Source organism: Nerophis lumbriciformis, linkage group LG04, assembly GCF_033978685.3.
Source record: "Nerophis lumbriciformis linkage group LG04, RoL_Nlum_v2.1, whole genome shotgun sequence".
Lineage (NCBI taxonomy): Eukaryota > Metazoa > Chordata > Actinopteri > Syngnathiformes > Syngnathidae > Nerophis > Nerophis lumbriciformis.
In genome coordinates, this window is record NC_084551.2 from 36,913,933 (window position 1) to 36,927,911 (window position 13,979).

The 13,979-nt window shown below is 37.9% G+C and overlaps 1 protein-coding gene across 2 annotated transcripts in view; it reads left to right on the plus strand.

Moving 5' to 3' along the window:
* The window catches only part of LOC133601183 (kinesin-like protein KIFC3), a 48,851-nt gene that overhangs the window by 23,031 nt on the left and 11,841 nt on the right, over nucleotides 1–13,979 (plus strand). For both annotated transcript variants that reach the window (XM_061954310.2, XM_061954303.2), the window contains 5 exons: nucleotides 3,047–3,194; nucleotides 3,263–3,393; nucleotides 3,457–3,568; nucleotides 3,632–3,813; nucleotides 5,446–5,550. In XM_061954310.2, the coding sequence (XP_061810294.2) occupies nucleotides 3,047–3,194; nucleotides 3,263–3,393; nucleotides 3,457–3,568; nucleotides 3,632–3,813; nucleotides 5,446–5,550 (678 nt within the window). The remainder of the gene's footprint in view (nucleotides 1–3,046; nucleotides 3,195–3,262; nucleotides 3,394–3,456; nucleotides 3,569–3,631; nucleotides 3,814–5,445; nucleotides 5,551–13,979) is intronic.

Sequence of the window (13,979 nt, forward strand, 5' to 3'; positions counted from 1 at the left end):
TACTCGGTTGCCACTACTCAGTGCTTCAGCGTGTTCCTTTTCCCGCTATTCAATAAGTTTTTTCTATTTTGCTTACTCAATATAGGTTCAAAAAAGTCAATAAACCAGCCTGGTTTGTTGAGGGATTCACTGTGGACTTAGACTTAGAGAGGACTTAGAGAGGAGAGGAAATCCCAGAAAAAGGGGAGTCTCCTTCAGAGCAGGAGAGAGTTCTCCTCACCACCCCCTCCTCTCTCTGTCTCCACTCCTTTTTTTGTATTGTAGCAACATGGTTAACATTTTTGAGAGCACCAAAGGGACTTATTTGTGTGCACACATTGACAGTTGAGCTTGCTGTTGTTGTTGAGATGTTTTGATAACAGATTGTTGATCTATTATGTCCTTGTTATGTTTGTTTGATACACAGTACAGGCCAAAGGTTTGGACTCACCTTCTTATTAAATGGGTTTTCTTTATTTTCATAACTATTTACATTGTAGATTGTCACTGAAGGCATCAAAACTATGAATGAACACGTGTGGAGTTATGTACTTAACAAAAAAAGGTAAAATAACTGAAAACATGTTTTATATTCTAGTTTCCTCAAAATAGCCACCCTTTGCTCTGATTACTTTTTCGCACACTCTTGGCATTCTCTTGATGAGCTTCATGAGGTAGTCACCTGAAATGGTTTTCACTTCACAGGTGTCATAGTTTTGATGCACTCAGTGACAATCTACAATGTAAATAGTCTTGAAAATAAAGAAAATGCATTGAAATGAGAAACTTTTGGCCTGTACTGTATATACACAGGTGAAATTCAAAAAAATTGAATGTTTGGCAAAGGTTTGTTTATTCCAGCAATTAGATCTACAAGGTGAAGCTAATATATGACACAGGCTCACATGCAAGTCAAGATATTTCAAAACTTATTTTGATATAATTTTGATAATTATGGCTTACAGCTAATGAAAACCTTGAATTTATTTGGGGTTTTCAAAAACTGTAAACTATGATCATCAAAATTATAACAAATAAAGGCTTGACATGTTTCACTTTTTATGTTATGACCTTAAATCACACATTAGTTTCACATTTGAATTGCTGAAATAAATGGACTTTTACGCAATATTCTTTTTATTTTAGTTTCACCTGTATGTTATACAAACCCTGTTTCCATATGAGTTGGGAAATTGTGTTAGATGTAAATATAAACGGAATACAATGATTTGCAAATCATTTTCAACACCATATTCAGTTGAATATGCTACAAAGACAACATATTTGATGTTCAAACTCATAAACTTTTTTTTTTTTTTGCAAATAATCATTAACTTTAGAATTTGATGCCAGCAACACGTGACAAAGAAGTTGGGAAAGGTGGCAATAAATACTGATAAAGTTGAGGAATGCTCATCAAACACTTATTTGGAACATCCCACAGGTGAACAGGCAAATTGGGAACAGGTGGGTGCCATGATTAGGTATAAAAGTAGATTCCATGAAATGCTCAGTCATTCACAAACAAGGATGGGGCGAGGGTCACCACTTTGTCAACAAATGCGTGAGCAAATTGTTGAACCTTTCTCAACTAGCTATTGCAAGGAATTTAGGGATTTCACCATCTACGGTCCGTAATATCATCAAAGGGTTCAGAGAATCTGGAGAAATCACTGCACGTAAGCAGCTAAGCTTGTGACCTTCGATCCCTCAGGCTGTACTGCATCAACAAGCGACATCAGCGTGTAAAGGATATCACCACATGGGCTCAGGAACACTTCAGAAACCCACTGTCAGTAACTACAGTTGGTCGCTATATCTGTAAGTGCAAGTTAAAACTCTCCTATGCAAGGCGAAAACCGTTTATCAACAACACCCAGAAACGCTGTCGGCTTCGCTGGGCCTGAGCTCATCTAAGATGGACTGATACAAAGTGGAAAAGTGTTCTGTGGTCTGACGAGTCCACATTTCAAATTGTTTTTGGAAACTGTGGACGTCGTGTCCTCCGGACCAAAGAGGAAAAGAACCATCCGGATTGTTATAGGAGCAAAGTTGAAAAGCCAGCATCTATGATGGTATGGGGGTGTATTAGTGCCCAAGACATGGGTAACTTACACATCTGTGAAGGCACCATTAATGCGGAAAGGTACATACAGGTTTTGGAGCAACATATGTTGCCATCCAAGCAACGTTACCATGGACGCCCCTGCTTATTACAGCAAGACAATGCCAAGCCACATGTCAACATCAACGTGACTTCATAGTAAAAGAGTGCGGGTACTAGACTGGCCTGCCTGTAGTCCAGACCTGTCTCCCATTGAAAATGTGTGGCACATTATGAAGCCTAAAATACCACAACGAAGACCCTCGGACTGTTGAACAACTTAAGCTGTACATCAAGCAAGAATGGGAAAGAATTCCACCTGAGAAGCTTAACAAATGTGTCTCCTCAGTTCCCAAACGTTTACTGAGTGTTGTTAAAAGGAAAGGCCATGTAACACAGTGGTGAACATGCCCTTTCCCAACTACTTTGGCACGTGTTGCAGCCATGAAATTCTAAGTTAATTATTATTTGCAAAAAAAAAAATAAAGTTTATGAGTTTGAACATCATATATCTTGTCTTTGTAGTGCATTCAACTGAATATGGGTTGAAAATGATTTGCAAATCATTGTATTCCGTTTATATTTACATCTAACACAATTTCCCAACTCATATGGAAACGGGGTTTGTATTATAGTGTCTTTAAAGTGTGCATTTTTTGACTAAAATATGGACTGTTGTCGAGGCTGGAACCAATTATTCATGTTTACATTGTTTCTTATGGGGAACTCTGCTTCACTATACAAAATTTTTGATTTCTGAACCATGTTGAAGAACCAATTAAGTTTTTCATTCGAGGTTCCACTGAATAAGGAAGACAGTACTGGTCCAAGAATGGATCCTTGAGGCACACCAGTAGACAGCGGCGCACTGGGAGACACAAAATCCTTCACTCAAGTTCCATCTGTTACTGTGTTTTATGGGACCAAACGGAGGTGTTTGTAACGTTTACTCTGTCCGTGCAGATTGCAGCTTATGAGCGGGAGATCGGCCAGCTGAGAGAGGAGCTGCTGAAGGAGATCGGCCATTTGGAGGAGAGGAAGGAGGAGGCGGTGAAGGCGGCTGCAAACTGCTCGGCAGAACACTTCCAGGACCTGCAGCACCAGTTCTTCAGTCAGTCCCATCAAGCCAAGCAGCTCCTGTATGCTAAAGAGCTGTTCATTTCCATTTGTTTTTGGCAGCGTTACAGAAGCGTCTGACGGCCCTGCCCCCGACTCTACACGGCATGAAAACCGACTACGCCAGCCTGAGGAGCCAAGTCAGGAACTTCTCCGAGTTTTACGGCGCGGCGATAAAGGAGGCCAAGAAGCAGGTAATCACCTAACATGGCAAACCTGCTTGTCCAAATACTTGACTTGTGCTCTTTGATTGGCAGGTTTCGGCAGCCATCTCCGAGATGTCCGAGGCCAACAAAGACCTTCTGGAGAAGTACAGGAAGGAGGTGGCTCTGCGCAGGAAGTTGCACGAGCAGCTGGTGGAGCTAAAAGGTGTGCGGAGGAGAAACCGTGGTCTTGTGGCTGCGGTGTTGTCATGTCATTTGTGTCTCCCAGGCAACATCCGTGTGCTGTGTCGCGTCAAGCCTGTGCTGAAGGAGGACCAGCGTGAGGAGGGCCAATCGGTGGTGGTGACCACGGACGGCAATAACGAGTCCTCTCTGAACGTGCTGAGCAAAGGGAAAGGTCGCGCCTTCGAGCTGGACAAGGTCTTCCATCCTCAGGCTACGCAGGAAGAGGTGGGTGAACTACAAAACCAGTGAAGTTGGCACGTTGTGTAAATGGTAAATAAAAACAGAATACAATGATTTGCAAATCCTTTTCAACTTATACATGCGTGCATGTAAATTGAATAGACTGCAAAGACAAGATACTTAACATTCGAACTGGAAAGCTTTGTTATTTTTGGCAAATATTAGCTCATTTGGAATTTGATGCCGGCAACATGTTTAAAAAAAGCTGGCACAAGTGGCAAAAAAGACTGACAAAGTTGAGGAATGCTCATCAAACACTTATTTGGAACATCCCACAGGTGAACAGGCTAATTGGGAACAGGTGGGTGCCATGATTGGATATAAAAGCAGCTTCCATGAAATGCTCAGTTATTCACAAACAAGGATGGGACGAGGGTCACCACTTTGTCAACAAATACGTGAGCAAATTGTCCAACAGTTTAAGAACGACATTTCTCAACGAGCTATTGCAAGGAATTTAGGGATTTCACCATCTAAGGTCTGTAATATCATCAAAAGGTTCCGAGAATCAGGAGAAATCACTGCATGTAAGTGATGATACTACGGACTTTCGATCCATCAGGCAGTACTGCATCAAAAAGCGACATCAGTGTGTAAAGGATATCACCACATGGGCTCAGGAACACTTCAGAAAACCACTCTCAGTAACTACAGTTGGTCGCTACATCTGTAAGTGCAAGTTAAAACTCTATTATGCAAAGCCAAAGCCATTTATCAACAACACCCAGAAACTCCGCCGGCTTCGCTGGGCCCGAGCTCATCTAAGATGGACTGTGTTCTGTGGTCTGACGAGTCCACATTTCAAATTGTTTTTGGAAACTGTGGATTTCGTGTACTCCGGACCAAGGAGGAAAAGAACCATCCGAACTGTTAAAAGCGCAAAGTTCAAAAGCCAGCATCTGTGATGGTATGGAGGTGTATTAGTGCCCAAGGCATGGGTAACTTACACATCTGTGAAGGCACCATTAATGCTGAAAGGTACATACAGGTTTTGGAGCAACATATGTTGCCATCCAAGCAATGTTATCATGGACGCCCCTGCTTATTTCAGCAAGACAATGCCAAGCCAAGTGTTACAACAGCGTGGCTTCATAGTAAAAGAGTGCGGGTACTAAACTGGCCTGCCTGTAGTCCAGACCTGTCTCCCATTGAAAATGTGAGACGCGATATGAAGCGTAAAATACCACAATGGAGACCCCGGACTGTTGAACAACTTAAGCTGTACATCAAGCAAGAATGGGAAAGAATTCCACCTGAAAAGCTCCAAAAATTGGTCTCCTCAGTTCCCAAACGTTTACTGAGTGTTGTTAAAAGGAAAGGCCATGTAACACAGTGGTACAAATGCCCCCGTGCCAACTTTTTTGCAATGTGTTGCTGCCATTAAAATCAAAGTTAATGATTATTTGCAAAAAAAAATTAAGTTTCTCAGTTCAAACATTAAATATCTTGTCTTTGCAGTCTATTCAACTGAATATAAGTTGAAAAGCATTTGCAAATCATTGTATTCCGTTTATTTTTACGATTTACACAATGTGCCAACTTCACTGGTTTTGGGTTTTGTAAAACAACACACACACATGAGGAAGAGTGAGAAAAGTGACGTGTGCTTGTCTGCAGGTCTTTCAGGAGATTGAGCCTCTTGTGACCTCCTGTATCCATGGTTACCATGTTTGCATTTTTGCTTATGGGCAGACCGGCTCTGGAAAGACATACACCATGGAGGTAATGATGTTATGTTCAGTCTATGACAGGGGTGTCCAAAGTGCCCGCTGCAGCTAATTTTTCAACGACCTGTGGCACTTTCTAAATATACTACTACAAAAAAACATCAAAAAGTGGAAAAAAGAGCATACAGGTTAAATGCAAAGAGGAAACGTTGCAATGTTGACTCTAATAACACAAAGCTGCCATGCTGGATGTTTTTTTTTCTTTAAAACTGTCATTGCTCAAACAATAATGTTTTGAATTATTGACCTATTGAAGGCTCCAATTACTTCACATCAAATATTCTACTTTAAAATATTGCTTATTTTGTTTGTTTGCCATAAAACAAAGTTTTTCTATGATTAAAGGGCATTAAACAAACAAACAAACAAAAAATAATAAAAACGTATAATTGCCGGATAGATCCCAAGTTGATCTAGAGATTTATGTGTTGAAAAATGATGTATTACTTATTTTTAACACTTTTTTTTTCAGCGGGGCCCTTTTGGATCCCTGAACATAATGAATGAAAATCAATGCTGTTATGAATTATTGACCTGTTTAAGGCTCCAATGCATACTTGCCAACCCTGCCGGATTTTCCGGGAGACTCCCGAAATTCAGCGCCTCTCCCGAAAACCTCCCGGGACAAATTTTCTCCCGAAATTCAGGCGGAGCTGGAGGCCACGCCCCCTCCAGCTCCATGCGGACCTGAGTGACGTGTTGACAGCCTGTTCTCACGTCTGCTTTCCCACAATATAAACAGCATGCCTGCCCAATCACGTTATAACTGTAGAATGATCGGGGACGAGTTCTTGGTTTCTTATGTGGGTTTATTGTTAGGCAGCTTCATTAACGTCCTCCAAGCGCGGTAACAACACACAACAACAGCAGTCAAGTTTTCGTCTACCGTAAAGCAGTTCGTCTGCCGTAAACAGCAATGTTGTGACACTTTTAAACAGGACAATACTGCCATCTACTGTACATGCATATGTGACCCACCCATAATGTGTCACATTTTTGTGTTGATTTATTTATTTTATTTTGTGGTTTGAATTCATTTTTGGAGCTGTCATTACACATTTATCAGTATTCACATTGGTCAGTAGGGGGCAGTAGGGCGTTTCTTCCCAATTGAATGCTATCCCCTGCAGAGCGGAAGTGTCTTGTCATTCTGATGAGCGTGACCAGTCTGTGAACAATTGAAACGTCCTGTGTGCTTTTTCCTCCTGTATAACAGGTTAGTTTTGGTGAATCAACTCACTGAATAATATCCATGTGATCTTTATAAGTTCAAGTACACATTCTGATGGTGGAGCCTAACTCTAAAGTGTTTGTGAGTTGTAGTTTGTATTTGTGAATGAATCCAGTGCACAGCTGCAGTAATCAATACAAAATGGCGACGTGAGTACGCAATGTTTATATATGAACTTCTGATCCTAATTCAGACTCCCAAATTAGAGCTCCCGTTTTCTTATTGATTTTATAATGTATATTTGTATAATGTGTGTGTTCTGAAATAGTGACAGAGAATAGAACAAGGATGGACAATTCAACCCTTAACTCAACAATGAGTAGAGGAGTGTTATGTGTGTGTATATGTGTAAATAAATGAACACTGAAATTCAAGTATTTATTTTATTTGTATGTATATATATATATATATATATATATATATATATATATATATATATATATATATATATATATATATATATATATATAAAATTTAAAAAAAAAAATATATATATAGCTAGAATTCACTGAAAGTCAAGTATTTCTTTTATATATATATATATATATATATATATATATCTATATCTTAACCACGCCCCACCCCCGACCACGCCCCCCACCCCCCACCTCCTGAAATCGGAGGTCTCAAGGTTGGCAAGTATGCTCCAATGACTTCACATCAGATATTCTCCTTTGAACATTTTTTTGGTGAAAATGTTGCATATTGTGTGTTTTTGCCATAAAAAAACATGGTTTTGTTTGACATAAAGAGCATAAAACATAAAACAGTCAACTTTATATCGACATATCTGAAATCGATCGAGGGATTTAAAATTAATGTATGACCTATTTTGAATTTTTTTATGACTGAGACCCTTCCAGGTCCCAGGGACCAAACTTTCGGGGATCCCTAACCTAAAGGTAAAACAAAATCTATATATTGTATTAGTTTTGAAAATTTAAAATATCAAAATGGCTCCCGCATGTTTTGATTCTTTAGTTTGGACACCCCTGGTCTATGACAACATACTCTGTGAAACTGCATGACGACTTATTGACTTGTACGTACTGTACTACGAGTAGGGATGGCTGCTTTGCACACCATACTTTTTGTATGAATTAAAAAGTGGGGGGAAAAATTGTAATGGGAGGGATGGGTAGATTCAAATAAAATTCTGCTTAGGCTCCAGTTTAGCCTGGGGTGGCCCTGCCCATCTCTAACCACAGTACAAAGTACAGTATCCCACAAAAGTGTGGATCTTTAGGAAAAATACTACATACAAACCCCGTTTCTATATGAGTTGGGAAATTGTGTTAGATGTAAATATAAACGGAATACAATGATTTGCAAATCCTTTTCAACCCATATTCAGTTGAATGCACTACAAAGACAACATATTTGATGTTCAAACTCATAAACTTTATTTGTTTTTTGCAAATAATAATTAACTTAGAATTTCATGGCTGCAACACGTGCCAAAGTAGTTGGGAAAGGGCATGTTCACCACTGTGTTACATGGCCTTTCCTTTTAACAACACTCAGTAAATGTTTGGGAACTGAGGAGACACATTTTTTAAGCTTCTCAGGTGGAATTCTTTCCCATTCTTGCTTGATGTACAGCTTAAGTTGTTCAACAGTCCGGGGGTCTCCGTTGTAGTATTTTAGGCTTCATAATGCGCCACACATTTTCAATGGGAGACAGGTCTGGACTACAGGCAGGCCAGTCTAGTACCCGCACTCTTTTACTATGAAGCCACGTTGATGTAACACGTGGCTTGGCATTGTCTTGCTGAAATAAGCAGGGGCGTCCATGGTAACGTTGCTTGGATGGCAATATATGTTACTCCAAAACCTGTATGTACCTTTCAGCATTAATGGCGCCTTCGCAGATGTGTAAGTTACCCATGCCTTGGGCACTAATACACCCCCATACCATCACAGATGCTGGCTTTTCAACTTTGTGCCTATAACAATCCGGATGGTTCTTTTCCTCTTTGGTCCGGAGGACACGACGTCCACAGTTTTCAAAAACAATTTGATATGTGGACTCGTCAGACCACAGAACACTTTTCCACTTTGTATCAGTCCATCTTAGATGAGCTCAGGCCCAGCGAAGCCGACGGCGTTTCTGGGTGTTGTTGATAAACGGTGTTCGCCTTGCATAGGAGAGTTTTAACTTGCACTTACTGATGTAGCGACCAACTGTAGTTACTGACAGTGGGTTTCTGAAGTGTTCCTGAGCCCATGTGGTGATATCCTTTACACACTGATGTCGCTTGTTGATGCAGTACAGCCTGAGGGATCGAAGGTCACGGGCTTAGCTGCTTACGTGCAGTTATTTCTCCAGATTCTTTGAACCCTTAGATGATATTACGGACCGTAGATGGTGAAATCCCTAAATTCCTTGCAATAGCTGGTTGAGAAAGGTTTTTCTTAAACTGTTCAACAATTTGCTCACGCATTTGTTGACAAAGTGGTGACCCTCGCCCCATCCTTGTTTATGAATGACTGAGCATTTCATGGAATCTACTTTTATACCCAATCATGGCACCCACCTGTTCCCAATTAGCCTGTTCACCTGTGGGATGTTCCAAATAAATGTTTGATGAGCATTCCTCAACTTTATCAGTATTTATTGCCACCTTTCCCAACTTCTTTGTCACGTGTTGCTGGCATCAAATTCCAAAGTTAATGATTATTTGCACAAAAAAAAAGTTTATCAGTTTGAACATCAAATATGTTGTCTTTGTAGCATATTCAACTGAATGTGGGTTGAAAATGATTTGCAAATCATTGTATTCCGTTTATATTTACATCTAACACAATTTCCCAACTCATTTGGAAACGGGGTTTGTAAATGAAACTTGGATTTACTTTAGAGTAGTCAGTGTATGAAAACCGAGACATATTTTGCCAGATCTCAGGGCATTCAAGACTTAGACTTCGACAAACTTTAATGATCCACAAGGGAAATCAATAGCACCTGGACTGTTTGGTTTGTCTAAGAAGACGTTTCGTCTCTCATCAGTTCATGTTCCGAGAATTAAACTGGTCAGATCTACTCTTAGACTTCGGTTGGTCAGATTTAGTCTAGTCTCAGACGAGATCTGACCAATCTAAATTGAGCATGAACTGATGAAGACTACTCGGATGAGAGGCTAAACGTTTTCTAAGACAAACCGAACAGTCCAGTTGCGATTGATTGAATGCCCTGAGATTACAAAAGACCTGGATGAATGACAACATCCAGAGACACATTTTTGCCTGATACGTGAGTTTGAGTTTGAGTTTGAGTTTATTTCGAACATGCAAGTATACAACATGATACATCACAATCTCCAGTTTCTCTTTTCAACATGTTCGAAAAGGAGTAGGAAGAAGCAGAGCTTATTTAATCCTACCCCTTTTTTTTTTTTTACATAACAGTTGCTAAAACTTTTGTTCACTTCCTGTTCTCAATTTATTCACAATATACTCCATAAGTAATCACAATAAAATAAGTAAATAAATGATAATTGGTGAAGTAAGTTACATTTCATATGTTGAGATAAGTAAGATTATTTTGTGAGTGAAATAATGAAAGAATGGATAAGTTAAATAAATTCAGAATGTTTATCATGGTTCTTCTTCTTTGTACTTTGTAAACACTTTAAGTTTGAAGAGTTTCTTGAAGTGGATCATATTAGTACATTGTTTGATTGCTTTGCTTAATCCATTCCATAATTTAATTCCACATACTGATATACTGAAGGTCTTAAGTGTTGTACGTGCATACAAATGTTTTAAATTACATTTCTCCCTAAGATTATATTTCTCCTCTTTTTTTGAGAAGAATTGTTGTATATTCTTGGGTAGCAGGTTATAGTTTGCTTTGTGTATAATTTTAGCTGTTTGCAAATTCACTATGTCGTAGAATTTCAGTATCTTTGATTCAATAAATAAAGGATTTGTGTGTTCTCTATATCCAACATTATGTATTATTCTAACTGATCTTTTTTGTAACACCGTTAATGAATGAAGTGTACTTTTGTAATTATTTCCCCATATTTCTGCACAATAACTCAGATATGGTAACACTAGTGAGCAGTAGAGAATATGAAGTGATTTTTTTGTCTAGAACATGTTTTGCTTTATTCATTATTGACGTGTTTCTTGCTACTTTATGTTGTATATTTTTTACGTGAGATTTCCAGTTCAATTTATCATCAATCATTATACCTAGAAATTTGGTTTCATTTACTCTTTCAATTTCTATTCCGTCTATTTGTATTTGTGTTTGACTTTCTCTTCTACTGTTACCAAATAGCATTATTTTAGTTTTACTGAGATTCAACGATAGTCTGTTTTTGTCAAACCATCTTTTTAATTTGTTAATTTCTTCTGTTATTATTTGTAGTATCTTCTGTGTGTTCTCTCCTGAACAAAACGCTGTTGTATCATCCGCAAATAATACTAACTTTAAATCTTTTGTAACTTTACAAATGTCATTTATATATAGATTGAATAATTTAGGTCCTAGTATTGATCCCTGAGGTACACCATAGGATATATTTAGCGTTGTAGAGGTGTGTTCGCCTACCTTCACGTATTGTTTCCTGTTCATTAGATAACTTCTTATCCAGTTTAAGACTAACCCTCTGATGCCATATCGTTCTAGTTTTTTGATTAAAATATTGTGATTAATTGTGTCAAATGCTTTAGTTAGATCCATAAAAACTGCTGCCGCACATTTTTTATTATCTATAGCATTGGTAATTTCTTCTGTAATTTCAATTAAAGCCATCGAAGTTGAAACATTAGCTCTGTATCCATATTGATTTTCTTCGAGTATTCTATTTTTATTTATGAAACTCTCTAATCTGTTATTGAACAGTTTTTCAATGATTTTAGAAAATTGTGGAAGTAAGGAAACAGGTCTATAGTTTGTAAATTGATGTTTGTCGCCAGTCTTGTAAATTGGTGCAACTTTAGCTATTTTCATTTTGTTTGGAAATGTACCTGTTTGAAATGATAGGTTACTAATATACATTAATGGTCCTGAGATCTCTTCAATAACCTTTTTTATCGTTTCCATATCAATTTCATTACAATCAGTTGAAGTCTTAGATTTACATTTTTTCACGATTGTAACTATTTCCTCCTGTGTCACATTACTGAGGAACATGGAGTTGGGATTTCGCTCTATGGTATCATTATAGTCCTCAATTGAAACTGGGTCTGGAATCCTTTCTTCCAATTTTGGTCCAATATTTACAAAATAATTATTGAAGCTTTCAACTACTTCCTTTATGTTGTCATTTTTTTTATTTCCGTCTAAGAAGTATTGAGGGTAGTCCCTCTTAGTGCCATTTTTAATAATGCTATTGAGGATGCCCCATGTTGCTCTCATATTAGTTTTGTTATTGTCCAATAATTCACTGTAATATTCTTTTCTACATAATCGTAGTATGTATGTTAACTTGTTTTTATACTTTTTGTACTTAATTTCTGCCTCTGTAGTTCTTTGTGCTATACATTTCCTATATAGTGTATTCTTCTTCTTACAAGCATTTTTTAATCATTTTGTCATCCATGGTTGATTATTCTTTCTCTGCTTATTACTGAGTTGTATCCATGGACAATGTTTGTTATAAAGTATTATGAACTTGTTTAAGAAATGTTCATATGCTTCATCAACCTCATTTTCATTGTACACATTGTCCCAATCTTTCTTTTGTAGCTCAATTTTGAAAGCAATCATCCTCTTCTCTGTGCACAGTCTTCGAAATGTCCTTTTGTCTTCCATGTTCTTCTTGTAGTTTCCATCATATATTGTAAAAACTGGCAGATGATCACTAACATCAGTTATAAGTAGACCACTTGTAGTGTTATTATCAAAATCATTGGTAAAAATATTATCAATAAGCGTGGCACAGTGTCCTGTAATTCTGCTTGGCTTTGTGATTTTAGGATATAAACTGATGCTGTACATTGTATCAATGAAGTCATCAATAGACTTTTGCTTGTTAGGGTTCAATAAGTCAATATTAAAGTCACCACATAAGAAAATTATTCTTTGCCCATTGTCCATGTAAGTAGCCTTGATCCATTCTTCAAATGTTTCTATACTTGACTTAGGTGATCTATATATACAACTGATGAATATGTTTTTGCTTTTTTCCTGACATATTTCAATTGTTATACATTCTAAGATATTATCTATAGCAAATGACATGTTTTTTACCACTTTGTAGTTCAGGTTCTTCATCACGTACACAGCTACTCCTCCTCCATTTTTGTTGTTTCTGTTGATGTAGTTTAGTTCATATCCATCCAGATCAAAATCTATTCCTTTTTTATCATCAATCCATGTTTCCGTGACAGCAATCACTTTGAAGGGTTCGTTGATGTGTTCCAAAAAGTTCTTAATATTGTTGTAGTTTGCATACAAGCTTCTGCTATTAAAATGAATAATTGACAATTTGTTATCACATTTAATGTTGCTGTTATATTGATCATCCGTATAATAAAAACAATTATTACTGAAGTGGGAGAAAAAATTTGTATCTGGATCTATATCATTTTCCAAATCCTGGTTTTTGTGATCTTTGTTGCAGAAATTTTTTAGTTCCATGTTTTCTTGTTCAACAATCTTTGATGTTGTTTCAATAATCTCTATAAGTGTAGGTGGATGCAATCCTGAATCTAGGTCCTCTTGTTTAGTCGTCCCTTGGAACATAGTAGTGTTGATGCTGAATTTAGGTGCTTGTTTTCTGTCAGAGTCCATTATCATCGTTGTTGTGGAAGCTGTGTAAACTTTAAAAATTGTCCAGGTCCTTGATGTCATGGACAGCAAGTACTCTTGCTTCTGGACCTCTATTCAGCTTGATGTAGATTTTACAGTTGGCGCTCCAAGTTCCCTGGATTTTTCCCTGCTTTCTCAAGTCGCGTGCTTTCTTGGCGATTCCAGCATTACGTTTTGTGAGATGCTCATTCATGTACACATTTGTTCCCTTCAGCTTCTTTCCCTGTCTCAGCAATGCCATTTTAGATTTTCTGTTTACAAGTTTCACGAGCACGACTGGAGTGGCGTTGTTGTTTCTTCCGTTCAGTGGGATGCATGTTTCGATGGTATTAATGTCAATTTCAATTTATTTTGATTGCAGAAAGTTGACCACTTGCTGTTCTGCTGAGACTATATCCATTTCATCTGGTTCACCTTCATTATTCAC